This window comes from Scardinius erythrophthalmus (assembly GCF_964197995.2).
Source record: "Scardinius erythrophthalmus genome assembly, chromosome: 19".
In the NCBI taxonomy this organism is placed as follows: Eukaryota; Metazoa; Chordata; class Actinopteri; order Cypriniformes; family Leuciscidae; genus Scardinius; species Scardinius erythrophthalmus.
This window is the reverse complement of record NC_138239.1, coordinates 28,512,688-28,529,897: the sequence shown is the minus strand read 5'-3', so window position 1 is coordinate 28,529,897 and position 17,210 is coordinate 28,512,688. Positions and strand designations below refer to the sequence as shown.

General features: G+C 38.0%; 2 protein-coding genes across 3 annotated transcripts in view; both read left to right on the top strand.

Annotated features, from left to right (window-relative positions):
• The first annotated feature begins 56 nt into the window (after positions 1 to 56).
• LOC308679915 (putative deoxyribonuclease TATDN3) lies at positions 57 to 5,481 on the top strand. Of its 2 annotated transcripts, none has more exons than XM_081347785.1 (10): positions 57 to 201; positions 288 to 320; positions 400 to 473; positions 545 to 623; positions 708 to 770; positions 3,739 to 3,848; positions 3,941 to 3,996; positions 4,093 to 4,205; positions 4,905 to 4,985; positions 5,055 to 5,481. In XM_081347785.1, the coding sequence occupies exons 1-10, from the start codon at positions 148 to 150 to the stop codon at positions 5,196 to 5,198; spliced, it is 807 nt and encodes a 268-aa protein (XP_081203911.1). In that variant the 5' UTR covers positions 57 to 147; the 3' UTR covers positions 5,199 to 5,481. The 2 variants fall into 2 exon arrangements, with proteins under 2 accessions (XP_081203911.1, XP_081203912.1); XM_081347786.1 differs by having other exon boundaries at positions 72 to 201; positions 4,908 to 4,985.
• Positions 5,482 to 6,388: 907 nt separating this feature from the next.
• coq8ab (coenzyme Q8A-b) overlaps positions 6,389 to 17,210 on the top strand; it is a 15,857-nt gene continuing 5,035 nt past the window's right edge. Inside the window, exons 1-14 of the mRNA XM_081394265.1 lie at positions 6,389 to 6,587; positions 7,231 to 7,350; positions 7,457 to 7,702; positions 7,886 to 7,952; positions 8,051 to 8,125; positions 8,217 to 8,342; positions 10,816 to 10,901; positions 13,127 to 13,267; positions 13,366 to 13,447; positions 13,525 to 13,618; positions 14,050 to 14,191; positions 14,290 to 14,397; positions 14,485 to 14,550; positions 14,639 to 14,725. Of these exons, the coding sequence (XP_081250391.1) occupies positions 7,246 to 7,350; positions 7,457 to 7,702; positions 7,886 to 7,952; positions 8,051 to 8,125; positions 8,217 to 8,342; positions 10,816 to 10,901; positions 13,127 to 13,267; positions 13,366 to 13,447; positions 13,525 to 13,618; positions 14,050 to 14,191; positions 14,290 to 14,397; positions 14,485 to 14,550; positions 14,639 to 14,725 (1,425 nt within the window). The 5' untranslated portion in view covers positions 6,389 to 6,587; positions 7,231 to 7,245. The remainder of the gene's footprint in view (positions 6,588 to 7,230; positions 7,351 to 7,456; positions 7,703 to 7,885; positions 7,953 to 8,050; positions 8,126 to 8,216; positions 8,343 to 10,815; positions 10,902 to 13,126; positions 13,268 to 13,365; positions 13,448 to 13,524; positions 13,619 to 14,049; positions 14,192 to 14,289; positions 14,398 to 14,484; positions 14,551 to 14,638; positions 14,726 to 17,210) is intronic.

The following is a 17,210-nucleotide window of genomic DNA, read 5'->3' as shown; positions in this document are numbered from 1 at the left end:
ATTGGCTAAAGCAACGCTGGAGGACCTAATTAATATTCATGACATAAGCCTTCGCTGTCGTGGGATTCGTCACATCCTGTTCTGTACTAGTTTACATAAAGTGATCCGTGTGGACTGTGGTTTGCAACGATCGGAAAATATACATCTATGCAAGGATATATCGACTGTCACTGTCATATTTCTGCCGAGGATTTTGACAGTGTAAGAAAGAAAAATAGTTGCAATGTTCATAATACTATGGAACTATCTGAGAAGTTCCTTAATGAGTGTGTGTTGTGTTTATTTAGGACATTGATGATGTCATTGCAGAGTCTAAAAAGGTACCTCTTTCAATCTATATTCTCTGTCAAATCTTATATCCATATTAAGAGTGCAGTAATGTTTGTTTTAATTTTTTAGGCTGGGCTTGTTGCCCTTCTTGCTGTAGCAGAGCATGCTGGTGAATTTGAGAAAATTATACAGCTCTCAAAAAGGTATATCTTACATATTATCTTGTGTATTATTTTCAGCAAACTCAATATTAAATGGCTTTAATTTCCTATAGGTTCCCTGGATTCATTATGCCATGTCTTGGAGTTCATCCTGTCCAAGATCCAGCACAACCCAGAGGAGCCGTACCAGAGGTCTGAAACATAAGCGTATAAAGATACATTTATTTTATTCACTGTCTTACAGCTGACACGGTTTCCTTATTTTCTCCCCCACAGGATTTAGATGCTGCATTACCGCTGATTGACAAATACAAAGAGCACATTGTGGCTATTGGTGAGGTTAGACATATACTGAATGTCTAACTAGTTGTTATAAGTAGAGAATAGAGTTCTGTAAGATTTTAATCCCTTAAAGGTAGGGTAGGCAATTTCGGAGAGGCTGGCAATAGCAAGTTAGCTCTGAAAGCATAAGAACCCACCCTCTGTTCACAGCGTCTCCAAAGCCTCGCCTCCTTCATGAACGCGTACAGCCAGAGCAAACAAAAACGTCACGAGAGAAGGCGTTAAATACCTCATGTCTCAAAGCACATAACATTACAATAATAATGAACGTAAACAACTTAAAGAGCTAGTTGTACCACCTGACTGCTGCAGGTTCATTTCGCTGTTGATAGTGTTGACATAGAAACGCATAAATCCAAAACTGAGGATGTGAACAGCGGGTTGCCATGTCGTAATTGGGTGATTCTCCAACTACAGGCACTCTTGTGTCCTTGGCCTTTTTTTGTAAATAAATAAACAAACAAGTGCACAAATAAACTGTCATTATGAAGATCATGCTCCAACATCATAGTAACCACCAAATCTTGCCCCTTTTTTCTTTTAAAAATGCTTTTGCAAGGCTGTTTATTAGCAGATTTTGCAGTTTTATGCTTGTCCCCAACCCAGACTGGCCCTCTTTGAATGTTAGAAAATTATATTAAAGGATCGATTTAAAAATATTTTTTAACATGTTTGTCTTAAGGACAAATAAAATAATATCATACCATCGAAATTCCATATGTATATCATAATTTTAAACTATTTTTGGAATGAAATAAGTCTGTCCCCAGGTTTTCCGTCATTTCCACCTCCATCAAAAAGATCCACTTTAATAGATCCACCTTAAATATTTTATTTACTTGGTAATCATGGAAATAATAGTGAAAAGGACGTATTAGTTGAAGATGAAACTTCAGGCACTAGAAAATAAATCAAGGTAACTCAAGCTTTTATACAGAGTATTTTTATTCAGCGTCATTTCCACCTTGGCTGTAGTTCGGTTGAATTATGTACAACAAATATGAAAATAATGTATTTATGTTTATTACGAGTAAACAACATAATAAGTCCAAAAGTAGCTAAGCCTGACATGAGGGTGTGCTAATATTGCAGAAAAACTGCTAAAATGTCATTTCCACCTCTGAGAAATTACAGGCGTAGCTTTGGACATGATATATGCTGTTTTTGTGTGCTATTTGCATGTTCTCATGACATATTTGTGCTTTTGGACTGAGAACTTTATATATCACCATTCCAATACACTCTAAATGTATTTTTATTTGTCTATATTTATATGAATGTTTTGAGCAGGTTCATATAATTTGCATATCATTTGTAATCATTATTTTTAAAACTATTAGGTATACTGTTCAACGTATATATGTTAAATGATAAAATACATGGTTAAAAATATTTTAGACTGGCAATTTAAGTAAAAATAAACAGAAACAATCTTTCCACCATAAACTGTCTTTTCCACCACTACAGTTTTTAAGAAAAAAATAAGAATAACCAATGATGTGGATCTAAATGTATTTTAAATCAAGTAGTAATAGTTCAATACTTACAATATATGTGTGAGTGACTTGTAATAAACATAGACCTGAGCAAAAATGAGATGCTGTAGGCAAAAATCCCAACTCGTGGCATTTAGCAACTTTTAGCAACTTTAAATAAAAATGCATTAAGTTCATGAAGTATTAAGATTTATTTTGTTTCATGATTAGGTAGCCACTGATGTTGTTGACAGATACATAATCTTATATAACAGTTTTACAATATTATATTGTAATAAAATACATAAATTGAAAAGTGGTGGAAATGACATATTTGAAAGCGCCCTTCAGAAAAACTGTTAAAAATAATAATAATCCATGGAATTCTAAAACTGCCCACTGTTATATTGTGTTAGAAGAAAAATGAATGAAGCTAGGAAGATTGTTTTAAGAGAGTGAATTTTCCATAAACTCACAGTGCCAAAAGTGCTCCTAGTTGGAGAATCACCCAATTACGGTTATCACAAAGCGTGAATGCAGCATAAGCACCTTGTTTCGGTTCAGGTGGAACTGTAAAAGGCGGCGGCTGCTGTTTGTTTGTGACTGCCTGTCTAAGGCCCCGATCACACCTAACGCGTTTTTCAGGTTCGAAACCGCGAGGTGCAGAGAACTGCCCCTTCACACAGAACGAGCAGTGCGCTGCGTTTTTTATGTTGCTAGGCAACCACTGAAACAGCTGTCCTGTCAGTCAAGTACAAGTCAAATCAGCCTTTTATTAACTTTATTTACTTTTTGTTAACATTGTGGTAGTTAAGGTTCGTGAAGTCGTTAAGCTCCTGGTAACCCGCGAGGGCATCACAAGTTTATCCTCAATCATCGCACTCTCCATTCAAGCAACTGTAGCTTTCATCACTAAAACGGAAGGCCCGCCTCTCCATTCATTCGATTGGACAGTGGAAAAAAACGCGATGACGTGGGGCGATGAGTTGGTTTTTTCTCCACTGTCCAATCGAATGAATGGAGACTCTTAACTCTGCATAACCTTACGAAACGCGCTGATGATGTGTGATGTCTGCGCGAGAAGCAGAGGTATGGAAATAGATATGTTGACGGACAGGTAGGATATCCTATCATTGCATTCGGACCGAATGCAATGATTGGACGAACATCTTTTGGTCCTGAGACTTCCACAAAAGATATATGTACATGTTTTAATATTTAGACCACTTCTATTATTAATTGCTATCTGTATGAGAAGAGAGTTTAAACCAGTTTTACTAAAAAAAAAATCAAAAATTGCATACCCTACCTTTAATTGTCTAAAAAATTGTATCACCACTGCATAATGCAATGAGCAGTCCAACATTTGTTGGTCAAACTTTTGTTAATGCAGGCAAAAAACAAAGTCTCCCTCTTCCATCAGTACCTAAATGAACTATTTAGTGTTATGATGCTTTTATACATGTTTAAATATGTATCATTACATATAGGTCGGCCTGGATTTCACGCCACGTGTAGTCAGCAGTGACGCTGGGAAAGACGGACAGAGACAGGTACTCATTCGACAGGCTGAAGTCGCGAAACTGTTAAATCTGCCTCTGTAAGTGTCATGCTTCTGGCTTTGTATATTTGTGCACATAAAAAATGATAGACATTATGATCTTTCATATAGCAGTGAGTTTTGTCTGTTAGGAATGTACACTCAAGATCTGCTGGAAGACCAACCATCCATCTTTTGAAGGAGCTGGGTATGCATACATATCAAAACATGCATGACAAACAGTGCCTGCTTATTCATAAATCTGTTGCTTTTCATGATTTCAATCTTGTCTGTTTTCAATAAGGTGTAGAAAATGCACTTCTTCATGCATTTGACGGAAAACCTTCGGTTGCAATGGAGGGTGTGAAAGCTGGTTATTTTTTCTCAATACCTCCATCCATTGTAAGGAGTGATCAGGTAAATATAACCTACTGTTAAAAGGTTTTGTACGGTGGCCGAGAGAGCTCAACGCGCTGCAACTGAAGAAAACACATGCGAATGGAAAAACATCTTCATTAGTTTCACAACACATTTGTGCTCCAAAAACTCAAGCAAATACAGAAACACGCTGAAGATGTGAAACTGATGAAGATGTTTTCTTAATTTGCGGGTGTTTTCTTGAGTTGCAGCGCGTTGAGCTCTCTCGGCCACTGTAGTTTTGACTCCTCATGCCAATATTTACAAGCTCTCTTCACAGTACGTGCTCTGCTAATAGACATACACTCCAAATCAAAAGCTTGAACAATGAAGTATAATTGAACAGTGAAAATGAACAGAGTAAATATGAGAATTATGTAGTGACCGAAATGTCAAACAAATAAAACCTCTTTTTTTATATTTTTAAATATTTGGGCTTCTTCATTCTCAATCAAATTTGATGAATTTATTTTTTAACGATTTTACAAAATATGTGTATATATATATATATATATATAAAATTTATATTTGTCTACAAACTAATTTCAAGCATTTAAGCGAAAGTCTTTATATGAAAATGTTCTTAAGATCTTAGGATCTTGTCCAAATGTTTAACTTGTAGTGTATATCTGTTTCTATAATTTACAATAACACCTGCATTTATTAGTCACACATCACATGATATCCACCTTTAATAAGAAGCAGAAACTGGTGAAGCAGGTTCCTCTGGAGAGCATGTGTTTGGAGACGGACGCTCCTGCGCTGGGACCTGAGAAGCAGGTACGGCAGCTTTTAGTTTTTCTGTTATAAACATGATTTGACGTTTGAATACATCTGTCTTTACTGTAGGTGAGGAATGTACCAAGGAACATCAGCATTAGCGCCGAATATATCGCCAAAATCAAAGGAATTCCCTTGGAGAAGGTCATCGAGGTCACTACCCAGAATGCCCTGCACCTCTTCCCCAAATTAAAAACATTTATCAAAGCTTGACATTAATACCGCACCTCGGCAAAGCTGCTTAAACCTGTCCTTTAAACAAACAAATGTGCATTGTTGTGTAGATATTAAGATCAAGAAAAAAAATGTATTTTCTTTTCAGAAGACATTGCTTATTTTCATTTATTTGACTGATTAATCATTTGGGTTTTTTGATTCAAGATAGCCTATTGTTCCGATTCGGAGGACTGACTGCAGATGACCACTGTTTTTTGTTGTTGTTGTGATGTCAAAAAAATATTGTATCAAAATCTGTATTAAAAACAAATACCGTACAGTGGGTCTCAAACCTGTTTATGAAGTCATTGAGCAACAAATTTACTACGAGCTAATGTAAGCATGTGAAGATTTTTGCAGCATATTTATAGGAGAGTCAAAGACACCTTTGTTCATTTGGGTAAATCGAAAGAAATGGAATGCCACAAATAAAGTTAGTGTAATGAAAAATAAAAACGCAGAACTTGCTTTTACCAGTAGATGGCAGAAAATACAATAATACTGCCGTCTTTAATCTAAACACTAGGGGTCTGTAGTCAGGGTTGCCAAGTCTGAGGTTTTCCTGCATAATTGGGCTACTTTTTAACCCCCCCCCCCCCCCCCCCCCCCACACACACACACACACACACGGGTTAAAGGTTTGACATATTGCAAAAATTATATTAGACTAAAAAGCTTGTATAAAAAAATATTTTATTTTCTACCAGTGATAAAATGCTAGATGTTTAAGTTTTCTGATCTTCATTTTGCATAACAGGGACTATAAAATATGGGAATGTCACGTTCACTTCACAGACAGGGCTTATATTAAGCCAGGATTGTGCCTTAGTTCAATTAGGGCATTTAAATAGCTTTTATAAACGTGCATGAGGAAAAAAAAAAACATTACTCATTTGCATCTTGAGCTACTGTCTATGATCTTGAGACATAACAACAGGACTGGCATATTTTAAGATATGTCACTGCAAGGTGCTTTCAGTTCAACATGTATTTTAGTCCGGGACTAGGTTTAATAAGCCTTGTTTGTGAAACCGGATATTTTGATATTTGGGATATGGTCTTTGTTTGTGAAACCGGATATTTTGATATTTGGGATATGGACATTGGTCTACTTTTGGCCTATTTTTGATTGGCCTCTGGGCTAGTTTTGTAACGCAGACTTGGCAACCCTGTCCGTAGCGCCACCTGGAGGAAGAAGCGTTTAGTGAATCCGTTTTTGCCTGCATATAACATGCTGTCTCAAGATCCTCATAGATTAGATCAGTTTCACTGCATGTCATCGTATGTTTGGACAGCTCACGTTAACTTAATGGAGTTTGAGCATAGTCTATTGTAGTTGTAGCCTATCATAAATGAAGACTTCAGTGAATGTCATTAAGGATTAAAGTAAGTCGTTTTATTGCTTTAAAAACATGATCTTGTAGGCGATCAGAAAGCTTTGTTTGGTCTGTTCACTTCACGCACTAATTTGTTTAATGGAGGTTGAATCTCTGTAGAATTGAACGGGTTCATTCTGAATCCAGTGGAGAATGCATTTTCAATTTCTGAATTTAATCTGAACTGCTGTAAAGTGTAGTTAATAGGCTATATGTGTATAGTTTATTCAAAATATGAATAAAAACTATAATAGTACGCAATATAGCATTGTTTATATATATATATATATATATATATATATATATATATATATATATATATATATATATAAAAACAATGTTATAAAGAAAAAACTATATAGACACACTTAAAAATACTAAAAATGGCAAAACACAAAATGACTAATATACACATGTATATATTAGTCATTTTGTGTTTTGACATTTTTAGTATTTTTTTTGTTGTTATTTTAGTGCTTCAATATAGATGAAACTGATTTAAAGGTTTAAGGTTTTAGATTGTATTTAGGTTAAAGTTTATTTTTTAACAGAAGCTCTTTTGTCGTTTAAGTAAAGTTTTAGTATATATATATATATATATATGTATGTATATAACCAAAAGCAATAGTCTGACAGTTCTTCTGCTTTTACAGCTCTGAAAGGTAACAATGGCAGCTGAAATGTTATTGATGAGGGGAATCAACAGGTTCAAAAAAGTTACGCTCGGAGGTCAAAAACGAGTCCGTTTTAACACGCCTCACCTGAAAGAACAGGTAAGATTGACAAGCTGCTGTCTGAGTTGAGTTGAGTTTATATCTGCCATGATCTATTCATCCAGACCAGATTTTTACTTTGTTTGTCCTGCATGCTTGGTTTCAGGAGTATGACAGACACCGAAATGCCTCCAGCTTTAGTGGCGTTGTTGAATGTGCCAGGGGTCGTGACAGGTATTTGGGGAGATCTGGACACAGGCTATTTGGAGAGATTTGTCCAGCTCAACAGCACGTCTATGGACAGATCTGTTTATTCCATCAAGATAACAGATATTATAGTGGACTGAAAAGAGAAGGTGTCGACACAACCAAAGATGCCAAAACACCCGATTCCAGAAAACATAAGCAAATGGTACAGCACACTAAAGAGTAAATTATTGTTGGTTACACAGCCCTGATTAAAAGTGTTGAAGTTTAAATATTATGGTCTGATTTACTTTAACATTAATGCAGCATTACAATTATAATTTTATCTTAAAGCAGTGACTATAAAAACGCCTTCTCCAATTATATTTTTTTACTGTTGTTTTCTCAGTTAAGTGAGAGTTCCAGAGAGAGAAAAGTGCCAGTCACGAGGCTGGGAAGGCTGGTGAACTTTGGAGGTGAGATAACACCCATTATAGTGTGATTGCTTGTTTAATTAGCTAAAAAAAAAGCTTTGGCAAACAAGCAAATGCAAAATATTTCATGATTCCCACAGGTTTAGCAGTTGGACTGGGCATTGGAGCCATTGCTGAAGTGGCAAAGAAGAGTCTTGCATCTGGAGGGAAATCAGGTGGGAACATGTGGTTGGACATTATGGTTCAGTAATTGATTGGCTGTGATTTACAAGTTGGGTTATTTTATTCCTCTCTCCTCTTTGGCAGGACAGAAAAAAGCAATTCTGGACTCAAACCCGTTCATATCAGAAGCCAATGCTGAAAGGATTGTTCGGACTCTCTGCAAAGTGAGAGGAGCCGCACTTAAACTAGGACAGATGCTCAGCATTCAGGGTGAGAGATTCCTCCAAACACATCTGTCTGTAGAGATAATGAATGTTATTACAAAAATTGTAAATTCATTGCAAGCTAAATTATATATTTTGAAGATCAGGGATGTGTCCTCTGAGGAGGCTAGGGTGGCAGTGTCTCCTCAAAGAAATTGGATGAGAAAACAATCGATATTTCAAAAATAAAACAGCGTAAATATAACAAAATAAGACATTTAAAACTGTATGAATCACTTGTTTTTCTAAAGTAACATTGTCCCACAGCGACACCAGCAGGTAAAGTTACAACGGGACGCCGAGTCTATCGCACTATGATTGGATATGAACAGTTATGATTGGGATATGATTGGTTCATGTGATTAATCCTGCCTTTTGTTTATGTGCGAGTTCACAAATCGGTCTAAATGAACAAAATGAGGCGTTAATAGAAAGAGTAATTAAAACGCCTGAAAACATGATTTTTTTTGTGAGCAATTAGAAATTTAAATATTTTTTATTTCATATTTTTTTTAATTAATAATTTTATATTTTATATTACTGCCTTTAGTTATTTTAGAATAAATGTAAAACTGCGTAAAAACACTAACTTGATTAGATTTATGCTTGGTTTTAATAAATAGAACATTAATTACATAGTGTCAAAATACAAAATAGAATTGAATGAATTTACATTTGATATAAAAAAAATGTTTTGTTAAACTGCAAGGACTAATTTTAAAACACCACTGCAATATATATATATATATATATATACACACAAACACCCTGGCAACCACACACAACTGTTTAGCATCATAATGGCACCATTCATTTAAATTTAATTTGCCATTACTAATTTATCACAATTATTTAAAAATAGGATGGAATATGTTTTGTCAAATGCTTGTTTTTACCACTTGTTTTCTCTGATTCGGCAACTACCCTTGCCTTTGACCTGTTTGTTAGGCCATCCTTAAAAATATTTTGGTTTGCAGTAACAGCAAAAAAAAAGAAAAAAAGGGTCGGTAGGTAGGTCTATATTTTTTTATATATATAAAAAATAATATAAAAAAGTATATTTTTTTAATAATAAAAAAAAAATCGGGGTCGGGGGGGTCTTGAGAGAACATTTTTCACCGATGTCTAGGGGCTGTTTACACCAGGCCACTTTGCGTTTTCTCAGATCGGATTGCAATCTGATTGATCAAAACGATTCAATTATTTACACCTGGTTACATAGATGTGTGTTGTTGTTTTTTTGCGGATATAACCGATCTTCAATTCCCGCTATATGCAGATTTAATGCAGTGCACCGAAAGCAACAGTTATTATTTTATTGGTCAACAGCTAAAATTTCTGAATCAAAGCCCGCAATAAGAGAAAGCGGAAACAGCCCTGGTAAGATCATTTCGTTTCTTTACATTTAATGAAGATGATCGTGTGTTAAGCGTCTGCGACTTACTTTCACTTTGATTTGCGATAGCACGTTGATGCTTAGCTTCTCATCTGCGGCGATGCGTGTTGCAGTAGCGTCGTCATTACTGACTAAAACATGACATGTAGCCTATATAACACGCTTTCACATGTTTATTTTTTAATAAACCATAATCAACAACATATAAAAATGAAATAATCTTTAGAGTAAAGCCGCAGCCATCATTACCAAGCGCGAACCATTGACAGTGAATGAAACGGAGTGATCTTAGCCTGCAGGCCGTAGTGTGACATGCGTAAACCTGGTGTAAACATAATGACGCGCCACGAGTTTTTATTTAAAAGAAAGAACGTAGCTTATGTTTGTATACGTCTAAGCAATTTATATTCACAATACTTAATAACTAATATTATTTTATTGCATTTGTATTAGTTGTTTAAAGAGTTAAAAAAAAATTGGTCGGTCTTAACGCAAGTTTACAACCGGCAAGTCGGTCGGACTAAAAGGGAAAATAAATAAATAATTGGGTCGGTACTAAATTGACAGGGTCGGTCGGGTTACGGCAAACAAGAATATTTTTAAGGATGGCCTTATACTGCCACACACAGCAGGGATGATTCCTGCTAAGAATCTGACACAAATGTCATTCTGAAATATCATTACACCCCTTCCCCTCGATACAGTGTATGGCTGTCCGTGTTGCCGACTGCATTCTGTATCTTTCCACTTGGTAAAAGGAAAGTAGTTCCAGACAGATAGCTGATAAGGTCACATTAAGTCTCTTTTAATCTGTTGTTGTCTTTTAAAAGGGCAGTAATGTATTATGTGCAATGTCATTAAGGTGTATTGTGTGCCATGTCATTGAGGTGAAGGACGCATTTAGCTGGAATATGTCACGACCCAAAATAAGAAAACCAGCTGGCCACAATAACCATGCAAAGCTTTTTTTAGTGCTTCATGCCATTCATGCTGTAAAAGTACATGTTCAGAGTTCACCTATAGCATGTTTGCATGATCTGCTACACATTGATCTTTTGTTCTGCTCATCTTTTCTTGTCCATAGACGATGCTTTCATCAACCCTCAGCTTGCAAAGATCTTTGACCGTGTTCGACAGAGCGCCGACTTCATGCCCACCCAGCAAATGATGGTATAGCCTCAAATGTGAGAGTTGAAAACACAAACCGCTTTTACATCTTAAAGTCAGTGTTGGGGATAATGCATTACAAGTAATGTGAGTTACGTAATAAGATTACATTTTTCAAGTAATAAGTAACAGATTACTTTTAAATTTACAACAAAATATCTGAGTTACTTTTTCAAATACATGTATATAACACAGGTTACTGTCGTTCTAAAATAAATGTGAGCATGCATTTACTCATCTCATTTGCACAAAAACATTCACTATTCTTTAAAATGAATAAAAAACTTTATGTATTTAATCTCACTTTATTATTTACTTTTTTGGGTTAAAAATTATCCAAAATATTTTTTTTAGCAAGTACATAACCAGCCAGTGTTCAGAACTATCTGCTTGCCTTAGCTCGATTCAAAACGGTAAGCTTGTAATAATGTTTTTAATTCCAGTGGCACTGGTGGATTTCTGTGGGGAATTCGAGCATGTCTTTGCGTCATTACGTCACATCTATACACATAAAGAAGGAGTCTCGGCTAGTAGGCTATATTGCATGTGAGGATGTTGGAGGTGGAGACAAGGATAAATATCGGAAGGGCATTAAATGTAGTCACGAAATGCTGATGTTGTTAACAATAACAATTTGAGAACTAAGTATAATTTGCACGGTCTGACGTGATATGATAAACGATCGTTAGATTTAAGTGAATGTTACTTGTTCAGACGACATTTTCCGGTGAAAATTCTTATGTTGGTCGTACTTCCAGAAAGTAGAATCTGTGATTGCGAATGCCAGTTTCCACACCGGCGCGGCGACTGACAGCCGCACATTCTCCTCAAAACATTGGATTCATCCGCGCTGTGCCGTGCCGAGGCACAACCCACGTAAAGTTGATAATTCCGCGAATAACTGCAATTGCAGATTTCGAACAGAGATGGCGACAAAGAGGAAAAACTACAGACTGCAGCTTTAATTAACCAATGTCTTTGCTGCTGACCTTCGATGATCCAATTCAACCATACCAATAAGCAAAAATGACTTTACATAATGTATATAAAGAGAACTCTCTTCTCCTGCGTTATTTCACTAATGAAATTTTTATTATTATTATTATTATTCTTATTATTATTGTACTTATTTCACTCTGGTGTGAAAGGGCCCAAAAGCAGAACTTTTTTTTTTGTTATAAAAAACAAACATCCAAGCCCAGCCCAGGTGAGAAAAAGTGACGCAAAAGTAATGTAACGCATTACTTCCCATAAGAAGTAACTAAGTAATGCAATTAGTTACTTTTTAGGGAGTAATGCAATATTGTAACTTTCCCCAACACTGCTTAAAGTCGACATTAAAAAACATTTGCAAGTTATTTAATGTCTGTAATTTGAACTGTTTTGCTGTTGAGCTGAAATTAGAAAGTTATTAAAGAAAATTGTGTCCTCATTTACTCACCCTCAAGTTGTTTCAAACCTGTATGAGTTTCTGTCTTCTGCTGAACACAAAAGAAGATATTTTGAAGAATGTTGGTAACCAGAAAGTTGATGGTATTTTATCACAGTATTTTGGTTACCAACGTTCTTCAAAATATTTTATTTTGTATTTACATACTGGTTTGGAACAACTTGTAAGTAATGATAAAAAGTAATGTTTTTTGGGTGAACTATCCCTTTAAGAAAGATAATCAATGAATGACTTTTAAGGCTACGTCTACATTAATCCAGATACATTTGAAAATGGCGTTTTATAAAACGCTCTCCGTCCACACTATTAAATTATACAATTTCTGTACCTGAAAACTTCTTTCAGACCTACCTGAAAAACCTGAAAAGCACTGTTTATTTTATTTGGATCTTTGTTATATTGTATTTATTTGTGCTTTTTGCTTGTAATTTGATTATTTGTTCTTATTTTATTACTGACTTTTATTACTTGTCTTTAATAATGTTTTAAATTTATATTAGGCTAGTAGTTTTAGTTCACAAGGTTATTTACCTTCATGTTTTACAGCAGCACAGCAATTTTCAGTTAATTTTATCATAAAATATGCATCACATGACTAAACATGCATCCTCTTTTTCAAAGATGCATCATCTTCAGTTTTAACAGTCCACACTAAATGTTTTTGCAGGGGAAAAAAAGCCAAAACAGAGACATCTGGATTGGTGTATAATAAAGACAGCATATAAGTTTAAAAACAAAATATGGTTTTGTTTTATGGTGTGTTTATCATTTCGGACAGAAAACAGTGGTCAGTGATCTGGGTCCAAACTGGCAGGATAAACTAGAGTACTTTGAGGAGCGTCCGTTTGCAGCGGCCTCCATCGGTCAGGTTCACCTGGCCAGAATGAAGGACGGCAGAGAAGTGGCCATGAAAATCCAGGTTCGAGAGCTGCTTTTGTCTCGTAGTGTTTCACATGTCTGTGCTTTGTGCTGCTAGATCTAGGCATTCATTAATTGAACATTATTATGTGCTGTCAGTATCCAGGAGTGGCCAAAAGTATAAACAGCGACGTGAACAACCTAATGACACTCCTCAGTATCAGCAATGCTTTACCTGAAGGTATGAATTATGTTGTGTCACAATGCTTTTGATTTCAGTTCTACTGTAACCGTGTCTGTCGTTCTGTTCGCGTGAAGGTTTGTTTCCTGAGCATCTCATAGAGGTCATGAGCAGGGAATTGGCTTTGGAGTGTGATTATGTACGGGAAGCCAAATGTGCCAAGAAATTCCAGTGAGTAACTTTGAGTAGATCCAAAATGTGGACCATATCTCAGCGTAGTTCATTTGATCATTTGATAGTTTCAACATTTCAAATGTTCGTTTAATATTTTATTTTATTGTAGGTTTTTTTTTTTTTTCAATTAACAAAAACTTTTAAATATTTTTTTGTTTTAGTTATTTATAAGAACAACATTGATTCACAGATAGGAATTATGAACTGCATTTCATTATAGAGCTAGACATCATAAATACAATTGACTTCATGATTGCTCCTTTTAGAATATAAATAATACCAATGTGTAAGATTAGTGTAAAAATGTGCAAATGCATTATGTTAGATTTAGTGTTTCTGGAACATTCTGTAATATATTGTGTATGTACAGTACAATATTTCTTCTGTGGCACAGGTGTAATATTCTGTGTGTGTTAATATCATTACAGGGAGTTACTGAAGGGCCATCCTTATTTCTACGTGCCAAATGTTGTGGATGAACTGAGCAGCCAGCACGTCCTCACCACGGAGCTGGTGTCCGGTTTCCCTTTGGATAAAGCCGATGACCTGCCACAGGAACTCAAGAATGAGGTGAAGCCGGCCACACATGCTTCCAGACTGATTTAGTCTTAAAAAAGGTCTTTTTGTAGTCCTGAACATTGAAAATGATCATATCTGCTCTTTGTCAGATCTGTGAGCAGATTCTGACTCTGTGTTTGCGTGAACTCTTTGAGTTTCGATACATGCAGACGGATCCCAACTGGTCCAATTTCTTCTTTGACCCACAAACACACAAGGTATTTCTCTGTTTTCATTGTATATCTGGAATCATTTAATCTGCATTGTTTTGATTGCAATAAGTATTGTCTGGGATTCATATGCAGGTTGCTCTGTTAGACTTTGGAGCCACTAGAGGTTTTGATGCGAGCTTCACTGATGTCTATATTGAGGTAACACTGTAAACTTTATATTCTGCATATTTTTTATATTGTTTCATATTTAAATTTGTGACCATTCTTGAATTTTTTTCTTGATCAGATTATCAAGGCTGCTGCAGACAGGAACAGAGAGGGAGTTTTAAAACGGTCGATTGATATGAACTTTCTGACCGGATACGAGTCAAAGGTACAGTTATTCACTCCAAAGAGCCCACAGACCTAAAAATTACATGTTTCACCTGCCAAAAAACTCTGATGGTTTTGGATGAATCATATACTGTTAGGTTATTGCCACAAACATTTTGTAGCTTGTTTGAGAGAATCCATTTGCATAGTAAACACTGAGAAATCACAAGTGTGAATGGAATTGACCCCATATTTAATGAATTATAATTTACAGGAACTTTACATAATTATGACCGCCGCTAGCCTTTTTTTAGGTATATACATAAACACGCAATACAGCCAAATTGCTCCACGTCATTTATTTTTGCGGAAAGCCAGTGCAGGCCTGAGCGGCGGTCATATTTGTACCGCCATGCGGTACATCTAGTTAAACAACAAAGGAGTAAAAAAAAAAATGAATTCAAATAAATGATTATTATTAAATTACCATTATTTGGATTTTTTATATAAATACCAAGTTCAGTAACCAAACCTATTTTTATTTACATTTATATTTCTCATTAACAAAATGTATTACAAACTACTCTGAGAGTTGTCATGACTCATGACTGAAATGTTAGTTCCCTTTCGTTGTCACTCCGAGTTATGTCGGATGACGACGAATGGGGTTTCGCTTAGAAATCTTATCATCTTCGAGTATATAAAACGAGCCAATTGCAAAGAAATGCCATGGGTCTGCGGAATTTGCATAGCGTAACTCCGCCCCACCCTGGGAGTATATAAGGAAGTACGCTGGCAACATGCAGATATGTTTTCGCTTCGGAGCCAAGTTGATGTACTTCACTCCACAGCCAATCCTGAGATTCATCTCTTAATTTCTCTTCGAGACGAGCCTCTCTCCAAGTGTTGGTGTGACAGCGAGTTCCAGCGAGTGCACATTCCCTGCTTATCTGTGCAGTGATTTGCCAGTGTTTGTGTGTTCTCTCCCTGGTCGCTTCAGCATTTGCGGAGAAATCTCCTTTCTAAAAGAGCTTGCACGTGGCACGTCTTTTTAAAGATGCCTCGCCCGTGCACTTCTGGTTGCGGTCTTCTCGTTTCTGACTCTGATGGGCACAATCGCTGTCTTGTGTGTCTGGGTATTGAGCACGCTAAGGCAGCGTTTGTGGATGAGTCATGTTCCCATTGCGGGAACATGCCCATCGCACGGTTGCGGTCTAGACTCAATGACCTTCATGGTAGAGTCCCCTCATCCGCACCCCGATCTACGGGCTCCGCGAGAGCTAGTACTTCGGCTGACGGCCAGGGTGACCTGAGGATTACGGTGTGGGACAAAGCGCCGACTATTCCACGCTCCACACCGTCCTCTAGCGCCGTGCAACCCGCGAGTGTTTCAAATGAGCCCGCTGCACAGTCCTCTGACTTGCCGCGGGTCTCATTTGGCGCTCCAGAGAAAGATTCGATGTCGATCGCTGCATCACAGGGTGGGCAAGAGTCCTTGGGAAGTGAGGATTCGGCTGTGCTGCCACCTTCGGGTGTGCCAGCATTGCCCGAGTCTGATCCCAAGATGACTGCCATGCTTTCCCGGGCAGCCGCAGCCATTGGGCTTGAGTGGTCCCCGCCACCTGGTCCGGTGCGCTCGCGGCTGGATGATTGGTTTTTGGGTGCCGCCACTGATCCTCGTCAGCGCGCGTCCCCAATGCCTTTCTTCCCGGATGTGCATGAGGAGGTCACGAGGTCCTGGAAGGCACCATTGTCTTCTCGTGATCGCTCGGTGACCTCCTCCGCCCTTCCTCCTCTCGATCAGGCGGCTGCCAAAGGGTACACTGGGGTTCCCCAGGTTGAACGCTCTGTTGCGATGCAACTGTGTCCTCAGAGTGCTTCTTCCCGTGGCGACCCAAAGCACCCCTCCAAAGCCTGTAGGTTCTCTTCCACGCTTGTGGCGAAGGCCTATAGAGCTGCGGGGCTGGCGGCCTCCTCACTGCATGCCATGGCGACACTCCAGGTCTACCAGGCCCAGATGTTGTGTGACATGCACGAGGGGAGGACTGACCCAGGGCTCTTTGATGAGCTGCGTGCCGCCACCGACCTTGCTCTCCGAGTGGCGAAGGTGACCGCAGGTCAGGTGATGTCCACTTGCGTGGTCCAGGAGAGACATCTGTGGCTCAACCTGGCTGATATGCGTGAGGCCGAGCGGACCTGGTTCCTCGACACTCCCATATCCCAGGCTGGCCTCTTCGGCGGGGCGGTTGAGGACTTTGCCCAGCAGTTCTTGACCGCCCAGAAGCAGACTGAGGCTCTCAGACACGTCCTGCCCCGACGGCCAGCTGCTGCTCGCCGCCGAGGGCGCCCTTCTACAGCTCCCGCCCCTCCCGCACGGCCCCAGCAGCAGCCTCCATCCAGGTCGCGTCGTGGATGACGTCGTAGGAAGGCGCCACATGCCATATGCCCCAGGAGCCTCTGAAATAGTTTCAGTGGGACCACACTCTTGCCCTCGAACTGACGAAGGCAAGTCAGCAGTGATTGCGCGCGCTCGCTCCTAAGCTGCA